Genomic DNA, 10220 nt, shown 5'->3' with positions numbered 1-10220 from the left:
CTGGAAGTACTGCGCCAATGTGTGTTCACCTGCACCTCAGTCTGTTTTCTGCGCCGCTAAACGCTTCTCTGTCACATATGATCGTAGCTGGCCGTGAAATACGCGCAGCTAACGGATACCAAGTTTATGCTTTTTTTTCTTGCTTTTGTTGTACGTGTGTCGCGCATATCGGCGCACCTAACACGTGTTGCTCGTTTCTCTTTCTTTTTTTTTCTTCGCAGCGTTGTGCTTGAACGCGGCCTTGTGGTGGTTGTGCGCATGCCACTCGTGATGTGTGCCGCGGCGCGGTCCGTCCAAGGCCCATAGAGAGCTCTCCTCTGCTCCTCTCCGTCACCTCGGACACACCGGTGTGACCAGTGCGCTCTCTGAGGATTAACCGCCCGTCCATCATGCTGACACACGCCAGGAAGGAGCTCAGCCTGGACGCCCAAGGAGGTGAGTAATGGACTACGGTATATGCATCTATCCATATATTGTCCTCCTAAAGTGCGACAACTTCCAGTCACGCCGCCATATCAGGAGAGCATCGGATAACCCCTACGCAGTTATTCTGGACTTGTTACGGTCTCACGATTACGTACGAGGAATTGCAGGGTTACTTGATTTATACTTTGCTACGGTTTAAAAGGTCACGAAATAATTCTAGTCCTGCGGTGTTGTTTCTTGACAGTGCTTCAGGTATTTTACGCGATAAAAATTATTTATTTTTGAGTATGTGTATTCCTGTATTTTTGTTAAGTAAGAGACGCTGCTCTGCGCTGTAGCGTTTATTTGCGCGCCAATGTATCATGCGCGACGAGACGCTCGTCTTACCGTTAGCTCACGATTGAGTAGCTATGACGTTCTGCTGCTGACCACGAGGTCGCGGGTTCAACTCCCGTTCACGGCAGCATCCGTGGGGTGGTTTGCAAGTACGCTCGCATACAGCGCTTTACGAGCACATTAAAGGGGACTCCAGGTCGCCAGAAATAACATGGAGCGATTCACTCTGTCGCCTCTAATACCTATTGCGTTGCTTCAGGAAGTTAAATCCGATGAATCAATTAAATAGTGTATATTTCTTTAAAAAAACTCGTAATCGGTCTCATTGGAAGCACTGCCTGAAGCGTCACTTGAGGGTGCTGAGGTAAGGGGCGGTATTTTGTATGGACATATCAATTGATCTGCTGCCGATGTTCTGATTGGCTGGGCTGGCGTACGCGTCAGAAGAAGACAGGCGCCCCCAGCCAATCAGCAATTCAGCAGCAGTTGAAATGGACATTTCCACTTGGTGCACACTTACAGAATACCACCCCTGCGCTCTTCTTCCTTTACTTCAAGCCATTTTATTGGGAACAAACAAAAAATGTTCGTAAGATGTATCGGCTGTAAAAGACGGTATAACCTGAACTGCGATAAATATCAGTGATCCACTGATGACTTTCACTCGGACAGACAAGGATGGTTCCTGTAAGGTATTTACAGAGCTCTCAATAAAAAAAAAAGAAAAAGAAAGGGAAAAAATTCAAATGTACTGTGTAAACTTCGAAATGAAAGGAATTTTTTTTCTCTAATACTTTACTTTATCTGGTCAGCGGCTTGCATGCACGAGGCATTTCGCATAAGGACGCATCCTAACCAGTAATAACATTTATCCACAAATGCCTTTCCCGCAATGGGAGTACTACCGCTATCATCTGCTCATCTCGCGGCTGCCCGCGCTAACAAGTACATCTGCGTGAACGCGCATGTGGGTCTACGTACACCTTCCCAATGTCAGTGTGTAACTGTGAGCGGGCTACGTACCAAATGCGATTTGTTCACATATAACGGATTAGATAGACACAGCAACTATAAATAGAGCGTATGCAGGGGTATGTAAGTTCAGTTGTTCATCAAACACATCGAGGGCGTTCCCTGAATGTACGTTTATAGGAAACTTGTGATAACAGAATAGACTAAATGAAAAAGTAGTTTTGAAATCACTGCGCAAAAATCTGTAGTGCGCGCGTATTTTTTTTTTTTTTTTTTTTTTCATGGTATTTGCCTTCTACTAGTGGCCACGGTGTCAAGACGCCATCTGGTATCCGCCTGACAAAATGTTGCGGAGGACTTATCGATCCGTTTTCGAGAGCCGCGCCATCTTGAGGTTCACTGACGTCTGCGCCAAAAACTGCCAATGCTTCCCACAGAGGGCACTGCCAACTTGTTCGCATCGGGTCTAGGTCGCGATACTTTAGCCTCTTTCATTGAGGGACTTCGCTTTATATATATCAACGAGAAGAAAGGAAACGGGGAGGCCCGATTTTTATTGGTCCTTTTATAAGAAGCCAACAAACAATGCCACCATAGACCGCGTAGGCAAAATTATTTGCTCTAGATCTGAATTGAATTAAAGAAATGGTACATAAATGGAAATTATAGTTTCTGAAAAAACAACCTTTCACCTATTTCACCTCATGTTATGACTGAGATGCTGTAAACGGTTTTATTTTTGTGTTCAGCCATGCTGACTGCGTCACAGAAGCCCAGAGTCCCGCCAGTTACTTTTGTTTGACTTTAAATCTGGGGCTCTTGGATTTTCCTAGTACGTCAGAATAAAACATGAACCGAACTGAACTTTTGTTAAACACTTTCGTAAACTCTGGAACTAGAAAACTATGGCATGAATTGAAGCAAGTGGTTGAACGGTGCACGCGCGCATTGCTGGGCCACATGTATACGTGCAGTAATAGTTGCGAAATAATTTGCTATGACAGAACCTGGCACACTTCACCAAAATGATCAGCTATACAGAAATACGAAAGCACATTTCAGATGTAAATAAAAGTGTGCGAATACTCGAAATTTTGAATACAAATCGAATAGTCCTTGCTATTCTACAGTCGGGCTTGATTCTAGAATTTATTATTCGACGTTATCGACTATTCGTTTTTTCTTACTCGAATATATAAGGGAGAAAGGTGCTTAATGGAGCTTTGAGAGATACATTAAAATAGATGTGAGGATTGTTGCGAATGCTTCTGCTGCCGGACAGCTGTGGTTGTTGCGCATCCGTTTGTGAGCGAACGCACGGGCCAGCAAACTTCTACTCAATCATTTCCAGTCATACAATAATAATGGCTCCCGTTATGCGAGCTATATCCGAAATTGGTGCGGTTTATTATTCGGCCAATCCTACCGTGCATGTTTGCAACCCTTGCTATACTATAACACTTCTCTCTTTTTGGCGACACACCACTGTACGTGCATCTGGTAAGAAGTTGTTCGCTTCGTTACTGTCATTGCCATGGTGCCCCAGACAACAGAAACCATATGTTTACCATTTGCAAGCTGCACAGTTGCCCGGGTGTGCAATTGCGAGCGGTATTCACATGCACGTGCCAGTCTGTATCAGCCCCACTTATTTTACCAGACTACGCGCAAACTTCATATTTCATGGTGCTCCACAAGTGAGAAAAATATTCGATATTGAGTTTGATATTAGAAGCTATCTTTTCCTTGAATATTCACATTCGACTCGAATCGGAAAGTTGCACTATTCGAACACCCCTAGTTATAATAATTACGACAGCGCCTAGGGATTGCATACGTTTTATTATATGGTTGCAACGATATTTCCGCCCCCTAACCTCGTTTTATGAAGCTCTTGCGTGTCTTATTCTGTGATTCCTTTACGGTACTTATAGTGCGCACACTTTTCTAAAAAAATGGCTCCTCCTTCTCTGTATGCTGAATAACTAGGCCAGCTTGCGCCGGACCGAGTGGTAACACCGTGGATTGGAACAATAAATACAGGGATCAAAACTCCGAAATTATACCGACAAAGCGCGTTAAACAAATTTGTATGCCGCAGTAGGAGCGAAAAGACATTTGGCTAAAATATTCTGTCATTTCCTATTAACGCTGTTCCCTGAAATCTCCACACACTTCATCCACTTTTCCTGCCTTGCCTTTAACCCCATTGAAGCAAAGTTTCCTTGACGTCTTCGTCACTTGAAAACCATTCTTCGTGGAGGTATTGCTTCAGAGCTGTGAACATGGAAATGAACTGAGAGGTCGGGTCTGTAGTGGGGTGTGGTACACTTACAACTTTCAAGCTAAATAAAGTGTCTGCATGTCTGCGTTTTTTGTTTTGTTTGGTTTTTTTAATTTTTATTTTTTGGTGGAGGAGATAGAGAGAGAGAGATAGTAGAGGGGACCCTTCGGTGCACAATTCCACACTACGGCGTAAAAATTCTAAAAAGTTGCGTTTTGCCGATTTTCGTATCGCAGCCCCAGTGATGGATGGATGGATGCTGGGCGCGCCCCTTTTGGAACGAGGTGGGGGGTTGCGCCACCAAACTCGTTGTTATATTGCCTAATGTCCTACCTGTCATCAAAAAAATAATAATGAACAATTTCCATCACTAAAGTTTCTGAACCTCTATTGGGAACTTTGTTTTCGTCCGTAGTTTGTCGTTTCCCTACTTACTTCCACCAATCTTCCAATCGCCTCTTACTCATCTCTATTGTGGACATGCTTACTTCCCCCCTGCTCTCGCTGAACCCAAGGGCTTCAAGGAGGCCAGATGGAACATGCTGCAAAACATGCTCCAGTGAGCCACGGTGTCACGGTGCCATCTGGCGTTCTCCCGGAGAAGCACTATCCTGAAGGATCGATCCATTCGCGAACACCACGCCACCGTCAGAGTGGCACCGGAGAACTCCTACCGCATCCCACAGAGAGCGCTGCAGGCTTACTTCGAGAAATTCTAAGGCTATACACATGTGCCAGGCTGCAGCGGTTGCTATGTAAGCGGCACATCTGCGATCAAAGCAGGCGTTATGCGGCTACTCTCACTCAAATATAGTCAGTGAGTGCCCCCAAGAACATTTCAGTGTTCTGCATTTGCATATTTTTATCGGGCCGCGCCCAAAATTGCTTCCACTCAATACCAGCTCGCGTGATGGAGCCGCAACCTGTATATTAACGAAGAAACGTGAACGCTAGTTAAGATCGGCGCAGCGATAGATGTAGCGGGAAAATGACGGGGGTAAGGTTAAGAGATAACGCGATAGCACAATGCAGTAATTGTGAAAAAGAGGTTTACCTTATAGTATTCTCGTTTGGAAATTATTGGCGGCTTTAATGCGAATAGAAACCTATGTTATGGTGGATGTGTAATTGGTGGGCAGCATATCCAGACCGCACGGGAGATAGCGGGCCGTCTACTTAGGGTAACAGAATGGGTGTCATCATAGGGAGGATGCTGTCGATGGCATAGAAGGATTAGACTGTGCTATAAGATTAGGAATTTCGCAGGCATACGTCGGAGTCTGCTGACTCAGGAAGGGGCAAGTTGAGGTCTTTGGAAGAGGCATTCATTCTGCAGTCGATTTGACTGCGGCTGATCATAGTTATTACGATGATGATTGGCACATCTGGCTGGCGGAGACCATATCGTATATTATTGCTCAGCGAAATGTGCCGCTCACGGCGTAGCCGAAGATCGTTTCTGGCAGCTGTTGCTCCAAACTTCGAACTCAGCTTTCGCGCCGGTGCTGTCCTTCTGGACGTGCTATCTCTTTAGAACTTCTTTTATTCGTTCCGTAGTGCATTTCAATCTGACGGTGCTCTTTAAGCACACTCTCGAGAGAGGCGCAATATACGAATGAGTATGGGCGTTATAGGTACACACGAAAGGCATTCATAAGTCAGCCTATTTCAGTCTACCGTGTTACAATACAGAATAAAATGTTTTGCCAGGAAAGAGAAAGGAGAACGTCGATTCTTTGTATTTTAGCCTGACTTAGTATAAATTGACACTGCAGGCGTCGATGGAAACAGTCGCCCCAGTGGCGACATATTACGAAGCTAGTTTAAACCTTGGTACGTTAGAAAGGTTATCGTGTTGCATGACTCCATTCGTCGAAATAAAATCAATAGGCATTCAATGTTGAGTAACATTGCGGCACCACTGGCAGTTTGCGCCAGAAGTTAAATATAACGCAGACGCTTATATCAGCGAAGAATTCTGTGTAATTTGGTTAAACTCGTTGTCTGTAGATCTCGCCCAAGCGATGTCGTTTCCGCGAACGTGTCGCTTTGTGACAGTGTACTTCACTCATGGAAACTTCTAGTGCCAATAGCCAAGTGTCGTAAGGTTAGTCACGGGGTCCGTTCTTCATTTCACTGACCTATCATTTTAAAGTGAAGCTTTCTTTGTCTCTTCTCCCGACTTTCCGGGCGCTGCTGCTGCTGTGATGGTCTAGCTCGCGCGTGCTGCTGAGTTTCTTGCAACGGCACCAGATGGCGCTCGCCTCCGCGCATCCCGGGCGGTGCCGCCGCGGCTGCGTTTCATAGTTGGTGCGTATGGCACGTGCTGTTTCTCGCTTTCCTATGCGACAAAAATACAGGTGCTGGGCTGAGGAGGTCGCGTGCTGGGCTGTGATAGTGTAAAGATTACAATCGTCCATAGCCTGAGGAGAGCGCTTGGACCTGGCGTCTCAACAGCGTGCTAGCCACGTATGTAGAAGGATCACGTAAACGCGCGCCAGTAAGATGGCTCCAAAGCGTGCACTCAGCGTCGAGGACACCCAGGCCCAAAAGAAGCATCGCGTGGAACAGGAGCGTCTTCGCTACGCAGCAAAACATGGTGCAGACCATGAATGTATTTATACAATGTATACATACAATTATAATAATTATTGCATTACGCACAGCTCCCTAATTCAATTAAAGTTTAACACTTCTGCCACGATGCGATGTGCCATGTGAGGCAATGATAGTGCTCAACCCTCTGAGAGATTGCGAACAATGACGCACAACAACGCCTCAAGCAAACACGTCTTCCTGTGTGTTCTGTGGACTACGCAGACAAACAGCCGTGGTTCACGCAAGGTAACGTTTAACATCAACTGTCCACTCTCGTATGGGACTAAACGCCGAAGAAATTACATATTCGCCGCCAACGTCACCATTAATTATCGTCAAGCAAAGCAAACAGCATACAAAGCTTCGCTTGCATCGATTCCTACAGTGCGCGGGATCTGCATATTTTTTTTAATATTTCATATTTAGTACCTCCTAGTTTGTCGCCCGTTAATATTCGGTAGTACAACGGTGCACCAGTGCCTGCATACGCTCAAGTCTTAAGGTATGCTAATTTTCTACAGCGCGCAATCAAACGTACCGTGTAGTGGCAGTGAACTAAGGCCAGCTTCATGCAAAACAGTTTCAGATTTTAATTTTGTCCGGAATAATTTGCTCTTTCAAAACCGTCTCCTTACGCAACCAGTGCTTTATCGACACCTTTGTACTGCTTGTGACTTTTGCAGTGAAAATTTCTTCCCCTAACACTCATGTTTCCTTTCTTTTCATCTAGCTCTAATGTCGCGAAAAGAAAGATCGATAGCCGATATTAAACGGTGAACGCAGCACATCGCTAAGCGAGAAGCGCGCGCTGTCGCACAAGTCCTCATTGATTTTCTATTAATATTGACCAACTGTAAGCACCGAGTCGGAGCACGAAGAATGCATCAGTAATTCTACTAGGGGATATCAGAAGCTTCACTAGGCAAGTGAAAAAGAATTACGACAGAAATCAGTCATGATTTTGAAATCGCAATAAGAAGTTGCCAACGCCAACCAATAACAGACCCTTTCACAAATTTAAATTACATCCTGCGGTATTACCTGCCAAAACCACGATTTGATTATGAGGCACGCCGTAGTAAGGAACTCCGGATTAATTTTGACCATCTGGGGTTCTTTAACCGGCACTCAATGCAGCGCAACGGGCGTTCTGGCATTTCACCCCCATCGAAATGCGGCCGCCGCGGCCGGGATTCTGATCCCGCACCCTCGGGCTTAGTAGCACAACACCATATCCACTACGCCACCACGGCAGGTAGACCCTTTCATACGCTTCGTATAGTATACTCATGATGAAAATGAAGCCAGAAGTCGGGAAAACGAACCTTGCCGAGATTTCTTTATTGTTGTTTTTTTAAAGACTACCACGCAATGTCCAAGGCTTTTATTTATAGCAGGTGGCTCATGGCATCGAGTAGAACACATCTTCGTTTACACAGGGCACTTGCTCTTCGTTCAGCCTGCTCTAGCGGCTAACCTTGCGGACGAAAAAGAGTTGACATACATGTTCCTCATCGTTTGGGGCTTCAGGATATGTCACTCATGATTACTACGCTCTAATCACCAGAGCCCGGCTCACAATCACCAGGACACCTTTTCGAGCACTTCTTAAGCTCCTCCTGGCGCCCATTGTATGGCGCAATTACGCGCTACGACGTTCTGTAAAGCGTGCATCACAGCAGTCTCGTGCGTTGTGCAGAAAACGCACCTTTACAAAAAAAAAAAAAACATAAAAGCGTTTTACAATATAACTGTGCATTTTTGAACATAGAAAATGAAACGGAGGCTCAAAAAAAAAGTACGAGAGGGAGAGGGTGTAAAGAAACAAATAAAGTGAAGGAAAAGGTGAAAGTATTTTGCAAGCTGTAATTCAATCTATATCTCAGTGGGCTGATTTCTTTCGTCAAATTCGTCCTAAATTTGTTTCAAACGACCGTCGCGGATAAAGTTACATGTCGGACGACACCGAAATATATAGAAGGCGGTAACAGCGTTGCACAACGCTACCAATCAAGAATCCTGAAAGGGCGTTCGATAATATTTTCTCTTGTAAAGAAATATCGCAAGAGACTCAGAAAGAATAAAAATAATTTAATATCTAAAAAGCACGCTACTTCTAAGATTGAATCTTTTGAAATGGGTCATAAAGGTCGGACGTGACGTCACTAGTACCTGGTGAGGAGCTCGCATTAGGTTGAAGCGAGACGGTGCCTCTCGAGACGAGTAGACACTTTAATCAAAAATCTTCATGGCCGTATAACACCCGTCTGCGCTTCGCTCTTCGGTTTGCTTTAAATTAAAGAAAAAATAAATAACGAAAGAATGGGCCTTTGCCCCTGGACATTTCACCGACGTTACCGAATGAGTTCGCATTTCTATGGAGAATTTCTACGGGGAGTCGCCGTGCTGTGTGCAAATTAAGTGCGCGCTGTCCCAACGGACTCGGCGCTACGGAAGGCCCGAATAACACGATGCTGTGCTCTAACCTAGGAGTACCGTGCAGTAATGTGCAGGCTGTGGGGTAGGTACATCGATGCTTTGGGCATGTTGGTAAACGTAATTGGAAAGCATTTCAGTGCTGGAACACAGGGGTAAAAGCAAGATATAGACACCATGACGCGCTAGCTGTTGAATAAACTGTTGAAGTTAGCGCGTTGTGGCGTCTATCGTTCCTCTCGTCCCTGACTGCCAGTGACGTGATGCTCGCCAGGTGTGGGTTTTAGGGATCTGGTCAATTTTATTGCGCTCCTCAGTCATTGGCACTTTGATTTAACGTGACTTCTTCTCGATAAGATGCGCAGACAACTAATTGCACCTTCCACGAAAAGGCTTTTACATCGCCGTCTGCTGGGTCCGATGGCTTGCAGCTGCAAAATTACTGTGTTACAATTTCAAAGCACAGCGTTTATCACAGCTATTTTGTTCACGTCACGACTGCCCGCGCCACATTAGTGACGTTAGCTCCATCTATGCATTAATCTGAAAAGATATGACTGTTTCTTCGTAGTTTGCCGGCACCCCACGACGTCGTTTGCAGATATAGTACAAACTGCCAAGGATGGCAAGGTCACCTTGAAGGACGTATGTTTATGTATGTAAAAATCGTAAAAGAGAAAAAAGAATATGTTTTAGTATGCCATTTATGTCAGCAGTGCTACGACAGCAAGCACACAATGAACAAGACATGCCCACACAACGCCTAGGAATGCAAGGTCGTCTTCAACAAAGATGGGTCAACCTACTTGCATGCTGGGCAGTCCTATTTGCGGTGTCTTGCCCTGGTTCACAGCTTTTTTCAGATCGTTGTTTTTGCCATCACTGGGCTATGCATACTAGCTTCAATCTTCTCGCTCGCTACCTTTCGCATTTTTCTAGCTTCCTTGTGCTTGGTTGTTTCTCGAGCACTAACGAGTTTCTAAACTACTACAATTTCGTTCAGTAATCTGCAATTAAACTGTGTAGTTTTCGGCAGCAGAAAACAGGAGCGCTGATGCGTGCATCTCAGAGGCAGCGTATGCCTTCGATAAATACGAAGATACAATCGAGCACCCCCTCTGCCACTGCACCCGCTCCGGTGTCCAGCGTCAATCAGTTCCTAGCGCCG

The 10220-nt window shown here is 45.4% G+C and overlaps 1 protein-coding gene across 1 annotated transcript in view; it reads left to right on the top strand.

The window, feature by feature from the left end:
* Positions 1–222: 222 nt before the first annotated feature.
* Positions 223–10220, top strand: part of LOC119462005 (uncharacterized) — a 195876-nt gene continuing 185878 nt past the window's right edge. Inside the window, 1 exon segment of the mRNA XM_049672054.1 lies at positions 223–435. Within this exon segment, the coding sequence (XP_049528011.1) occupies positions 390–435 (46 nt within the window). The 5' untranslated portion in view covers positions 223–389.

This window comes from Dermacentor silvarum, chromosome 8 (genome assembly GCF_013339745.2).
Source record: "Dermacentor silvarum isolate Dsil-2018 chromosome 8, BIME_Dsil_1.4, whole genome shotgun sequence".
Taxonomy (NCBI): Eukaryota; Metazoa; Arthropoda; class Arachnida; order Ixodida; family Ixodidae; genus Dermacentor; species Dermacentor silvarum.
Note: the sequence above shows the minus strand (reverse complement) of the source record. Positions and strands in the feature narration are given on the sequence as shown.